Source organism: Lichenostomus cassidix, chromosome 17 (genome assembly GCF_008360975.1).
Source record: "Lichenostomus cassidix isolate B80296 chromosome 17, HeHo_3.0, whole genome shotgun sequence".
Lineage (NCBI taxonomy): Eukaryota > Metazoa > Chordata > Aves > Passeriformes > Meliphagidae > Lichenostomus > Lichenostomus cassidix.
In genome coordinates this window covers 4,128,056-4,141,483 of record NC_139497.1, presented here as the reverse complement: position 1 = coordinate 4,141,483, position 13,428 = coordinate 4,128,056, and the positions used below count along the sequence as shown (strand labels likewise).

General features: G+C 50.9%; 1 protein-coding gene across 6 annotated transcripts in view; it reads left to right on the top strand.

Moving 5' to 3' along the window:
- Positions 1-1,405: 1,405 nt before the first annotated feature.
- NTNG2 (netrin G2) overlaps positions 1,406-13,428 on the top strand; it is a 45,405-nt gene continuing 33,382 nt past the window's right edge. For 4 of the 6 annotated variants that reach the window (XM_085076959.1, XM_085076958.1, XM_085076955.1 and 1 more), the window contains exons 1-2: positions 1,687-1,923; positions 4,461-5,533. In XM_085076959.1, the coding sequence (XP_084933085.1) occupies positions 5,321-5,533 (213 nt within the window). In that variant the 5' untranslated portion in view covers positions 1,687-1,923; positions 4,461-5,320. The other 2 variants (XM_085076956.1, XM_085076957.1) reach the window with 2 other exon arrangements.

Below are 13,428 nucleotides of genomic sequence, written 5' to 3'. Positions count from 1 at the left end.
CACACTGTGCTGTTATTCTTTCCAATTGAAACCTAATGATGCGTGCATATCACTTAACTCTGATGTCAATAATCAGCACACCACTTGGTCTTTGCTGTGGCTATTAGAGGGAATGAAAATGAAATACCAACTCCTTTTTATCCTGTTACTGTACCATAATAACTAATAAAGAAGTAATAAGTGAGACGTGGGGAATTTCCAGGGGAGTCATTACTACAGAGCAGACCTAAAGGCACAAAGTGAGATCCAGGAATATTAGCCAGCCCTGGATTCCCAGCCAGTGCTCCTCACTTAAGTTATACTGCTGCCGTAAAATAAGTGTTTACAGAAAAAGTTACCATGTGGAAAGTATCAGACCATGTCCTGGAGTGGAAACTGAGCCAGAATCAAAGACATCCTTGCAGGTAAAGACCACCCTGTGCATCAGTGTCACATTTAGGCTGGGCCACAGTCAAGACACAATGCCAGCCTTTCATAAATCTCACTTATGCTCCAGAATATGGGAAACGTTCCCCAGAAGAGCTCTAAATCACCACTGTCTGGTTGCAGGATGGATCATGTGTTTTCCAGGGACTTTTAGATGGGAGAAACCACATGGGGACCTCAGAGCAATGGGCCAAAGGAAATCATATCACAAAGTACTGAGTCCATGAGGTTCAAGCCACGTGTAAGATGGACAATGCCTTTTATGGCTTACAAATTACCGAATTCTTGGTTAGGAAGGAGCAGTCATTTTTTGGTGGTTGTCTACATAGGAGGCAGTGGCGATTCTTTGGTTTTCCTCCCCATAAATGAAATGTCATTTATCCATGAACTGTCATTTAGCCATGTCTCAAAAACCTGCCGCTGCTCAGGAATCCTGTCTCCAGCCTGCTGCAGGGAAAACTTGGACCTTTACCTGCCGCAGTTTTATCCACCTTGGCCACAGGTGGAGCCTCCTCTGCCCCTCAGCATGGACACAACACAGTTGACCTAAGCAACCCCTGCTGCTTCTCCAGCCCCGCGCTGAAAGGTGCTGTCACATCCTATAGCCCAGCCCGTTAATCCCCCACCTTCCCAAAGCAAAACCTGGTTTGGTTCAGTCTCACAGCACATTCCCACCAGTATCAAGCATTTCCCAGCCATCTGATTTCCCCATCTCCGAGTTCCCGCTTTGTTTATCCTATTAATTCCAACCACCCCCTCTTCCCCCAACACACACGCACGCAGCCTCATTTACAGCATCTTCGCCAGCAGAAGCCTCCCCAAAATATTCAGGGCACACCAAGCGAGGACTTACACGTGTGGGGAAACCCTCGTGACTGGAGATTTTTTTTTTCCTCCCTCTCGAGCAAACATGATCTCATGATTTTAATTTTTTTATTTTTTTTTAAGCTCTTAAAGGAAAAAAAAAATAAAAGAGAAGCCCCGAGGAGCGGCATTCCCGACTGCCGTTATCCAGCCGGGGGCAGCGGGACGGAGGGATGCTGCACCGGGAGCCGCCGGGGCTGAAGGCTCCCGCTCGCTGCCTCCTCTTCCTCGGGTGGTTTTCCCTCCCTCCTCCTCCTCCCCCCCTGCATTTCCTCCTGCACCTTTAAGAAGCCCATCGCCGCCGGTGGGATGGTGTGTGCTAAAGCTGCACAGAGGAAGTTACGCAGCCGGGATCAGGCACGGAGATAAAAGCTCCGATTGTGATTGAAAGTGAGAGCAAAAGGGATTTCAGCCTCGGCATTAACTTGCGAGGGGAGCCGGGATTGCACAAAGCTCCCCCGGCCATCTGCCCTTGCGGGCCGGCGGCGCATCGCCTGCCCGCCGCGCTGGGCTGGGCTGGGCTGGGCAGGGCTGGGCAGGGCAGGGCTGGGCTGGGGGGTGTGTTTTGGGGGTTCCCCCGGCCCCGAAGTTGGCTGCTCCGCCGGGAGCCCCGCGCCGCAGAGCTCGCTCCCGGTAAGGACCCGCAGCGCCGAGCGCCGGGCATGGGGGGAAAGCGGGGGCGGCGGGGGGAAAGCGGCCAGCCGGCATCTGCCCCTTTCCCGGGCGCTGCGGCTCCCCACGAGTTGGTGCCAGGCTCTCCCGGGGTGTCCCGCTCTCTGTCCCCCTCCCCGGCACGTCCCCATCTCCCCGCCGCGGGATGGGGTTTATTTTGCGGAGTTTGGGAAGCCGGGGGGCTCCCCCAGCGCCGGGCTCCGGCTGCCCCTGCCCCGCCGGGGGTCTCCCCAGCCCGTGCAGCCCCCCAAAGTCCTGTGTGCACGGCCGGGGAGGATGGGGCGGAGGGGGAGCGGCACCGCGTTTTGCCGGGAGCCGCGAATCCAGCAGGGAGAGCGGCGGGATGCGAGCGGGATTTACAGGTTTTCAGCCGGAGCCGCGCAGTGCTGTCGCGGGGTTCGGGCTCCTGTCCCCCCGCGGGTGTCCCCAACTTCGCTGTTAAGGGCGTGGGGAAGGGATGGTCAGCGTGGGAAAGACGAGAGCAACTCCCGATCCGAGAGCGCGGGGGGAGAGCGGAGAGTTCATGGGGAGAGCAACACTTCTGAGAGAAAATTAAAAACTCCTTCATTGAGTTTACTTTCTGCTCTTAATCCGACAGCGGCTCAGTTGTTGCTCAGCCGTTGTTGTCCCTTTATTTCAATAGGGTGTTAATCCAATAATAAGGAAAAAAAAAACCAACCCGGAGCCAGCTAAGTCAAGACACAATCTAATTTTGTTTTTTTTAATACTCCGGCTATCAGTCCCCAGTGAGTGCTGAGTACTCTTCAAAGAGAACAAAGAGCATTGATTCTATTTGTTCCCATGAACTGCAGTTTCTTAATAATATCAGGTGAAGATTTATTTTCTAAGAATCAAACCAAATCAAGCAGGGTGAAACCTTTAATTCGGGGAGCCTCTCTGCCCCGTTTGCAGTATGTTGGCTCATTCCAGAGCAACACTCCAACTATTTCTGCACAGGGACTGGACTGGCTAAGTAAGTGTTGCGCTGCAGACTTCACCCCAAACCTGCTTGCCTGGCTGATGGACTGGCACTAAATGCATTTTTTCCAGCAAATTTTCATTTCCCTGGGAATCTGTGACATTTAGCCAGCGTAACAAGACACTAATAGATATTATAGATCCTTTCTACCTGGGTTTTTCCCTGACAGCCATTCAAGTGCAAGATATAATTGTTGAGGCTATGAAAATAGATCCATAAAGTTAACAGCACTGGAGTCCTCATTAAAACTACCCTGCTTGTTTTCTACACAATACCAGAGTCTCTCACTCTCCGCTGTTATCAGGCACTTGGCAGAGACCAGTTTGATGTAATAATTAGGAACTGACTTGTTAGAACTGAAAAGACAGCTCTGATGTAAGTAGGACTTATAAACACTGTGTCACACTGCCTTATTATTTTTACTACATTTACTCATAATATAAAAATAGCAGCCAGTCTATTCTTTTTCTGGGAGTTTATTCAGGTCCAACGCAGCTATAACAGGCTCTTCGTTGAGGGCTGGCAATGAAGCATGAGAGACAGCTTCTCTTTTCTGAACCCATTCATCTCAATCAGCAATCTTTCAAGCAAAAAGAGGGGAAAGGGAGATGGTAGCACGGTGGTGTGAAGCCCCCGAACATGGATCAATGCATCTGTTAACCCGGAGTTTCTGAGCTTTAGTAACTGAGCTTCATCAGAAAGCAAATGCTAAGCATGCTGTTGAAGCAGACATGCCTCAGTTGTGGGAGAGAAGTTGGGGAAACAAATAGAAAGGGAATTATCCAAAGGTAAATTTCTGTTCTGGATACGTGCCTCCCACCTTCTCAGATGAGCTCTCCCTCCTGAATCTAATACTGAGAGGGGGTTTGACTTTTTCCCCACTCCCCGCTTCGGTTCTTTGTCATTTTGTTTTGTAATTACTTACAGTTTTTATAGCTCTACTGGAAAGACAACAAAATTGCAGAAATGTTGTTCTAACCTGAAATGAATACTGGGAAGGTCATTGCTCTTTGTATTAGGTGAACCTAAATGTTATTAGGACTTTAAATTGTTTTTTATTAAATGTTATTGTTCAGATAAATCATATGTGGGGATGCTGGACAATGTATCTGTCTCCCCAGCTGTCTTATTTATTTGCTTATCTTTTTAGGACTATCAATTTGTCTGTCTATCCCTACTCTGTGTCTGCATATTCCCCATCTTCTAATGACCCATAGCTGCTTCTTGATATTATTTGAAGACCCATTAGAGCTCCTGTTGTCCAGATGCTGTTGCAAAGCAGATTCCTTAAATTGGGCAGCACTCCTTCCCTTCTCCCAGACAGCAGAAAAGCCATAAGCATCTTACTATGGATTGCTTTTTATTAAAGTTGTATATCTCCCTGTTACAAAAACCTGTCTGGTGGCTTGGAAAGCCCAGCTGAGAGCTCTGCCTCCTGAGGGACTCCTGTCCTTACAAGTCTTCTTGCTCCAGCTGTCCCCCCTTGCTCCCTCCTAATTTGTCTTCCAATTTCTTGCAGGTCCCTCCTGCTGATGAGCTCTGCCTTCGCCCTGACCATGGAAGAGAGAGGAGACCTCAGGTAGCCCCAGGGCTTGCAGCTGAAGGCTTTGGGAACTTGGTGCTCCAAAAGGCAGAGTCGGGCAGGAATCCTCACCACCACCACCACGGGAGAAGCCAAGGCCAGCCCTGCTACAGTGACCACCCAGAGTCCCACTGGGACCACCACAGATCTGGGCACTTGACCTGTTCACGCTGACACAACCAGCCCTTGGGGAAAAGGAATTTTAGCTCCAAGCAGTCTCTCTCGTCAGAGTTGCACTGATGACCAGGTGCTCTATTTATTTTATGTGTTAATGTTCAAACACCCCAATAATTAAGGCAGACACAGTTGGAGGCACTATCCACAGCGACGCGTTTGGAGCAGAAGGTTGAGGAAAACCTGATCCAGCACCATCTCACGGCCTCTCCAATCTACTCCTATCAAATTTCATCAGCAACTCAGAACTTGATCTTTCTATTGATTGACTGGAGTCACCTCTAGATATTTTCATGCTGATTTGGAAGACCTTTCGTACAATAAAAGGGGGAAAAATGAGGTTAAGGAAGACTTTTGACCACTGATCAGCAACTCTGGCCAAAACTTTCCCAATCAAGTGAATTGCAAAGTTGGCTTCAGCGCCGAGAGGAACTTTCCACATCCAGATCCAGCGTGCAGAGTGGGATCATCCCTGTCACTGCCTGGATCTCCTTCGACTGGAGCATTTTTAGATGAGGAGTTTCCATGCTGAGCCCGAGAGCCACCCCTAGCCCAGTAGCTGCCTTCCTCGGGACTCTCGGCACTGCCCTCGCCCAGGGACCCCGCGCTTGGCCGCAGCTGCCATGCTCTACCTGGCTGCTCTCCTCGTGCACTGCGTCCCCCTGGCCATGGGACAGTATGACATTTGCAAGTCCTGGGTGACCACGGACGATGGCCCCTCATGGGAGTTTTATGCCTGCCAGCCCAAGGCCATGCGGATGAAGGATTACGTGACGGTGCGGGTGGATCCGGCGGGAATCACTTGTGGGGACCCTCCGGAGAGGTTCTGCACCCATGTAAGTGTTTTGTCTCCTTATTTGCTGGCTTAGAACAGGCTCTGCTGGTGGCTGCAGGCAGTGTCCAGCCCGGGTGACACTGTGAGGCTGTTCTGGGTCAGGCTGGCCACGGTGGCTGCTGCCTGGAGCTCTCGGTGTGCAAGGTGGGGACAAAGCACTGTGGGGCTGTGCCAGTCCTGCAGCAGGGATGGTGCTGGGACAGCTGAGGAGAGGGTGAGGAGGAGCCAGGGAGGGCTGAGTAAGGCCCAGGTGAGGTCTGGATTTTGGAAAAGCTCAGCCCCAGTGACCCCACAACCTGAGCTGCTCCTCTACTTGCTAAAGCCTGTGGGGTGTGCTCAGTCCCATCCCAAAGGGCTGCTCCAGCACTGGGATTTTATAGGATGTGGGTCCATTGTCAGAACAAAGGGCAGGGCAATGTGGCCCCTGCACACTGAGAGCTCTGGCAGTTGTCTGACAGCCACAAATTTCACTAAAACCCCTGAAAATGTGTTTCTCCCTCTCTTCCAGCCTCCACATGAAAGGGTTCTGTGGACAGACATTTGCCCTTGTAGTTAAAATCTTTAACTTATTTTCTCTTAAATATTAATCATTGCATTTCATTCTGTGCACCACAAAGCTCAGCAGGAGCATTTGATTTATAATTCACAAGGCTTTACATTGTTAAAGAGTTCAGGGGTCAAAGCAAAGAGCAAAACATTAATGCCCCCTCCCAAAGGTCCCCCAGGAGTGGTCCAAGCTCACATTTAAGGGACAAGAACCAAGCCAGCCCATGCTGGCAGGGTTTCCACTGGGTTGAGCACTGGACAAGGAGTGTCTTTTAAAAGAGTATATTATTCTTTTATTATAATGAGGAGGGGAGCTCTCCCTCTAAATCAGTGCAGGGAGTCCCATTTTCTATTGCCAGTGCTACCCCATGCCTCAGTTTGCCACCAAGGAAATACCCTGGGCACCTCTTGAAAATCCTAGAGAAAAATATTCCTTTGATGCCAAGGGATGCCAAACATTTATGACCATCAGAACTTGCTGCCAGTAGTTACCCAGCTCCCTCCAGCCTAAGGGCTCTCATTAGTACCAGGGAAGACATTTCCACTAATTCCAGATAAGTAGCAGCTTTTCCTTTTAAAAGATCGTTCGAAAAGAAAGATTAAGTCCAAGGTTGCGAATAAAACTGTTAACTATTGATGGGTCAGTCTGTATTTCCATTTATCTGACTGACTGCAGAAGGATTAAAAGGAGAACACCAGATTGCTTCCTGCTACACTCACTGCAGCTCTTTGCAAACCCTCTCTGGTTAGGGATGCTCCAGACTTCAGCTCCACTGACCTCCAAAGAAGCAAAAGACACAAACTGCAATCAGCTCCCTGCATCTCTTGATTCAGTCAATACTGAGCTGAAATCTTTCTATTCTGGGCGCCAGCAGTATTTCCTTGTAGCGTACGCCTGCCATGTGCTGCAACACTTGCAAACACCGTGTACAGCCGTGAATGAGAGCTACACAAATGCAAAACATGGATTTGCCTTCCTGTCCCTGCCTCACCCCAGCCTGGCCCAGCTCTCGCCTCCCGAAACAGAAAGCAGCACTCACAGCAATGTCCCTGAGCAATTCCCTGGTGAAGAATCAAGCTAAGAACAGGAATAAGATATGGAAAGGTATTTTTTAGATTTTTGGGATTTTTGGGTTTATGAAATTCCGCTGTATTTATGGCCATTTCTCCCCCATCTGACACCAGTGCTGTCCTCTCCAGAGCACTAAAGAGTCATGAAAATGAAGCAGAGGAAGAGCAGCCCTGCTGAGGTGAGCCAGGAGCCCACCCAGCACTTAGTGCACAGAGTAGGAGGTGGCTGCAGGAGAGATCCAGGCTCCAATCCAGCCTCAGGACTGGAGTGGTGTGGGCTGGGAGGACATCAAGGTAAATTTTCACGGCCTCTGTCACAGAGAATGACATGTGGCCACTTACTGCTGAGCATCCCCTTATGGTCAGTGGAAAGTGGAATCAGCAAGAAAAGGCCCTTCCATGGCCGGTGCTGGGCGGTGACTTGACACCTATTGATGTGCAGGGAGAGGGAGCAGAGCCCGCAGAGGATGTGAGCCGAGTTTTGCCCCCCCTGCACTAAGGAAGTGCTGGACAAAAATCGATGTCTCTGCCCACGGATCGTTACAACCTCCGCGCTCTGGACCTCACTGCGAGAGCGAGCAGCTCCCACAAACCTGAGCAGCATCTCGCTGCCAACCTGCCCAGGTGCCTTTTGGTGTCCTGTTACCCTTTCCCTTCAGGTTTTAATTATTTCCTTGTAACAGGTGGGTTCTCATAGGAGCCTGGCTTTCCAGCAGAGAAGTTCTTACGGTGACTGTATTGCTTTCTTAGGTGTCTTTCAAAGCAGCGGGGGACTGTCCGTGCAGTTAAACTCGCGTTACTCAGAATTAAGCGCAGCCCAGCGGGGCTCCTGCCCTGCTCAGACAGCTGCAATCACAACTAAAGACACACAAACACCCCTCCATGCTCCAGGCAGCCAGGCAGGAAGGAGCTGCAGCGTCTCCCTGTGCAGGGCAGAGCAGCAGAGTGCTGGGGACACTCAGGACCTTGTCACACAGCGAGTGTGTCCTGCGAGGCTGTGCACACACTGCCCTGCAGCAGCTCCAGCACTGCTCACAAGACTTCTGCTCAAGGAGGCTTCAAGAGATGGCAGGAATTATTTGGAGGACTGTGCTTTGTGTTTTGTAGCAATTCTGGTCACATCTGGCTGCTTCCTTCTGATTGGGAAGCGTTTTGCTGCTTATTAAAGTCAAGGGTTTTGCTTTTTCCACAGTTTCTGAACCTGTTCCTATTCATGTCAGTGCCTTCCTGGCAGGGTCACCTGAACAATGAATTGTGCTTTGCCTCCTGGCAGGGCAGGGGGAGTGCTGGGAGCAGGAAGACAGATGGATAAGTAAATAAAAACCTGAACGATTCCGAAAGTGTGGCTGCAGACTAATAGGGAACTGATCTTTTAACCAAGGATGCTGAGGGAGGGTGAGGCTTCAAAGATCACATGCAGGGCACGGCATGGAGCAGCTGAATGTGGATTTCAGAGGAGAGGGGTTTGCAGGGCAGGCACGGCTGGGAAATGGCCAAGCTGCACATCCACATGGGGCAGAGGATGTTCCCCTTTCCTTCACCTTCCCCCTGTGGGCAGCAGGAGGAGGGTGGCACAGCTGCTCCCAGGTGCTGAGATACTCTGAGATGCTGAAGCATTTCTTTGATACTGAGCAGGGACCTTTGGGAATTTCACTTGCAAGTGTCAGCATTTTGCACACAAGGTAAAAATTCCTCAGGTTTGGTGGGGAATTCACACACAGGGTGTGCAGCGAGCAAACACCAAAATGCAGACCCAGATCCAAACAGGTTTGGAGCTCAAGGGGCTTCCAAATCATTCCAGAAAAAACCAGGAGAAGTGTCCACAGCAGACAGTCACCATGGAATGGTTTTGCTGCTCCTTGATATCCCAGTGAGAGCACAGGGAGCCCACCTTGCTGCAGGAATGGGAGCCTTTTTCCCCCCTCAGATGTGTCAAGACAGTATTTCTTGTTCTGACAACAGTCTTTGATGCAGGGCCGAGCTCTCAGCCCATATTGATGGGTCAGGGGTATTTTTATTTGGCGTCAGCATTGTTTCATCAGCTAATAGAGCTTGTTGACTTTGGCACGGGTACATGAAAGGGAAAGGCTTTATTTATTCATTACACATGCAGCCAAATTGGATGTTTAGTTTAATTCTTAGCTAAACTTTTCTGAATGACATGTGGTTATAAGGCTTGTACTAAAGGACTATTTCTCCTGTGGACTGGGTGCTAAAATTGGAAAAAGCAGACAAACCTTTGGGCTAATAAACCCTTTTCCCTGTATTCTTAGCTCATCTCATACAACTCTACCCAGCCATGTCTCCAAATCCCTTTTTAGGTGCAAACAAGGCATTGTGGGTTTAGGGATGATGAAAAGCCAAAAGTTTTTAAAGTAAGAAGGGAAAGAGTTGCTTCAGCAATGCTCTTCCTAAAGCATTTTTAAAGATGCAGCATGATTTGGTGGTTCAAGGATGGATTCATCCCCTTTCCCAGCCCACCAGAGTTCCATCTTGTTTCAAGTAGAACCAGGGGGCAAAGCACAAGGTATTCTCAGCCTTTTGACTGCCCTAGGTTTCAAGGAGATCCTTTTGTCTAAGCAGAGCCTGTATACAAGTCCAATGGAAAATCCTTTCCAAGAAAAGTGGATATTCTCCCTCCTCCTTGAATAAATCAGCACAACCCACTGCCGATTGCAAACCCATCCTTGGCTGTAGGAGAGGGAGGTTGAGCTCCCCTTTGCCCTTCATTGTGGAACCCACATGGCCCTGGGGATGATCACTTTGCCTTGATGCCAAAATTCAGCAGCACAAGAAATTCACTCTCTGCTGTCAAATCACCTGTGACACCCCAGGCTGCACCCAGGGGTTGCAGGGACGGAGAGATGTGACTTTCTTTTCACAGCTGCAAAGTGCTAACAGCCCTTCCTCCCTCTTGAAACCTCCAGGATGTTAAATCAACACCTGGAAACTGTTCCCCTTCCCTTTGAGGAAAGCCTGGAAAAGACAGCTTGCTGCCATTTCCACCCAGAGGGAGGTTTCCCAATCCACCCCTTGCACCTGGGGTGGCACTGCTGTTGAGCATGGGAGAAAGAGCTGGAGCCCTTTGGTTGTGTTGCCACCCTCAGTCACTGCTCAGCATCAGGGTTGCTGCAGAGGACACTGTTTGAAGTCAGGATCAGTGGCTCCTTGCCCTTGGGGCCAAACCCTTGGGCTGTACATTATTAGCTGCTCAGCAAATTACACATTGCTCTTCTGCCACTGAGGCTGCTCTGGAGTGCAGCAGGACCTCTGTGTTTGAAAAGGGAAGGCTGCACAGAAAAATGAAAGGAAACAATTCAGCTTTCAATTAGAGAGTGCTGAGCAAACGGGATTTTCCCTCAACAGTCTGTAACAATCTCCTTAAATGCTCAGTCCGGGATTCATCTTGTTGTAAAGTGGGATGCTACTCCCCTAACAAGGATTGTTTCCACTTGCTGATGGAAAAGACACAGTGATAGAAACGAAGCTGTCAAGTAGATTTAATTGGTACACTGAGCAGAAGGTTTACCCCCACCTTGAAGGGGGTGAGGAAGAGTAAACTAATTTTAAGAAAAGCTTTGCTCTTCAAAGGGAACAGTGTCCAGATGGGAAAAGCAGAAGAGAATGGACTGAAGACTTGCAAGGGAGTGTGGGCAGAGCTGGGAGAGCAGCTCTGACACTCATACAGCAGCTCCAGGTACCACAGTTTTCCACAGGCAACTTTTGAAGCCAAAGGTGTTCAGGGAAATCCTTCCTATTTATTTATTTTTAAATTGGTATTGTATTCCATAGCATAGATATGATTTTCCACTAAACTTCCAAAGGAATTCTCCCTACAGAAAATCCTGCCTGAGCGGGAAGCAGTGCTCTCTTACCACACTGGTGATAAGACTAGAAGTCCAGTTCTAACCTTAGTTTCAGATCCCAAACCACCTTTTTACCATCAGTTTTTTGAGATGCAGAGCTCTGGCTGACCCAGTTACTCAGGCAGTTCAACACAGAATGCAGGTTTTTGTGCTGGAAAACACCAAAGAGGCTTTTTCCTCCCCAAACCTCACAGCCCTGCTGGGCGACCCTCCTGGAGATGAGTCTGGGGAGAAGCTAACACCTGCAAAGCCCTGGCAAACAGCAATTTGGACTTCCAGCCTTCACCCCAGGTAGATGAGCCATCCCCTGCAGCCTCAGACTGAGGTTCCCACATGTCCCCTCTGTTCCAGGCAGGGTCCAGAGGGGACACATGTCAGCACTGACCCTGCTGCCACCCTGCTCCACTGGCCTGCCCTGGCTCCAGCGTTTGGCACCAGAACCTCTGCACATCTGCTCAGTGCTACACACAGCCAGGCTCAGGGAAACCTCTGCCTCTTGGCTCAGGGTGATTCCTGCACTGCTCAGTGTCCCTGGGCAGCCTCCAGCCACAGCAGGGGCTGCTGGCCCAGGAGCTCAGCACTGCAAAGTCACCAGGCTAGCTCTCATCCCCCTGGTTCCACCTCTCCTGCTTGCTCACATCCTTGCAGGAGCTTCCCAGGCAGCAGCCCTCCCTCTGCTCCCCTCCATGGAGCAGCTCAGCACTCAGTGCCACCACTGCAGCTCTGCCAGGTCTCTGCACACTCAGCACAGGCCATGGGTCTCTGCTGCCCTGGTGCTGAGTTCCCTATGGATGCTACCACCACCATGTCCAAACCTGGACACCTCCACATCCCAAAAGGACAGCCAGCACAGATTCAACTGGTTCCTAGCTCCCCATCTGCTGGCTGAGTCAGCTGCCAAGAGGTTTGGGGAGCCCTGTCAAAGGGGAGGATCACTGTCCTGCCCTCAGGGACAGCCAGGACACATTTTGGGCAAACACAACTCAATCTAAGCCTCCAACAGGCACCTGCAGAATTATTCCCCTGAAACAGAGCACAAAGCAGCCAAGGACTTTGCACACAGCAGCAAAGGCAGAGTGCTCGATGCAGCAGGCAGGCACAGGAGCCCTGAGCAGAGCTGATCACATTTGAGGGATCCATCACCCCAATGTGCCCCTCACAGAGGCTCTGGGGAGCATCTGCACCTCCATTTGAGGAGCACAGCAGAGCCTCCACTCCCTCCCCTTTCCCACCCCCGGGCTCTGCATCCTGCCCTCCCCCATTCAAACTATCAGGGCCTCTCTTACAGAATAAATTATTAATAGCGGCGTAGCGAGCCTCTCTGCAAAGGCTGCATGTATTGAGCTTACAAGGCGCACAAGCTTTTAGAGAGCAGGACACTTTTCCTACTTCCTAAGCATTTTCTCAGTCCTGAATCAATAATGCACTCGCAGCCCTGCACACAGGTCGCTGCTGCTGTGCTCCTGCTGCTAGGGGCTGCGGACACGAATTCATCTCTGTAGCAAGATGCTGGGGCTTAATAATCTGGCAGGGAAGGGATGGGGTGGAATCCAAGCAGCTTAATTTGTAAACAAGCTTCAGGGAAGTGCCCTGGGAAGAGCAAAGCTTGCAACTCCCGGGTACAGAAAGTCTGAGTTTGGAGACAAGCTAAAAAGCAGTCAATGGGATTAAATTCCTGTGTTTTTGAATGCGTGCCCGTGGCTGCCAGCTGAGGGGTGTCTGGTTTGTCATGCCAGGCTCTGGGTCACCCTGCAGCCCCCAGGGTGAGAAGGGGATGTTCAGGGGTGCAGGAGGTGGAGGTGAGCCCAGGGCAGCAGGAGGGATGGGGTCAGAGCGGCTCACGGTGGGATTAGCAGTTCACAAAGAAAGAGCTGCTCAAAAATGATTCCACGGGAGGCCGGCCTGCTGCGGGTGGTGTGTGTGGATCCCCAGCACAGATGAGATTATCTGCTTAGGAGTGGAATTTTCCGGGCGGCATTAACCCTTGTGCCGCCCCCAAATCAGCTGCACTCGCCTCTCTGGGGACAGGGTGACAGGCAGGACATCCAGAGCTGCTGCCAGGCCATCCCCAGGCGCTGGAAATGGCAGTGCTGCCCCGAGGTCACTCTGCCAACAGCACACTAGGGACACTTCTCAGAGAGGTCACCCACGGACTGGGCTGGTTTCAGGCTGGAGGCTGGAATTCCTCGTGTAACCAGATTTTCTGTTTCTGGCTCAGCCCGAGTGGGCGTGAGGGGATTTGTGTTGGTGCAGGAGCTGTGCTGTGAGGGTGGACAGGTGACTTGGGTCAGCCCTGGTGCGTGACAAGCTGCATCTCCCTCTGCATCCCCCCTTCGTGGCGAGGATGCTCCCTGCCTGGGTGGCAGGCAGGTTGTGTCATTTATGGTGCAAAGATGAGTTCAGGCCCTTTTGG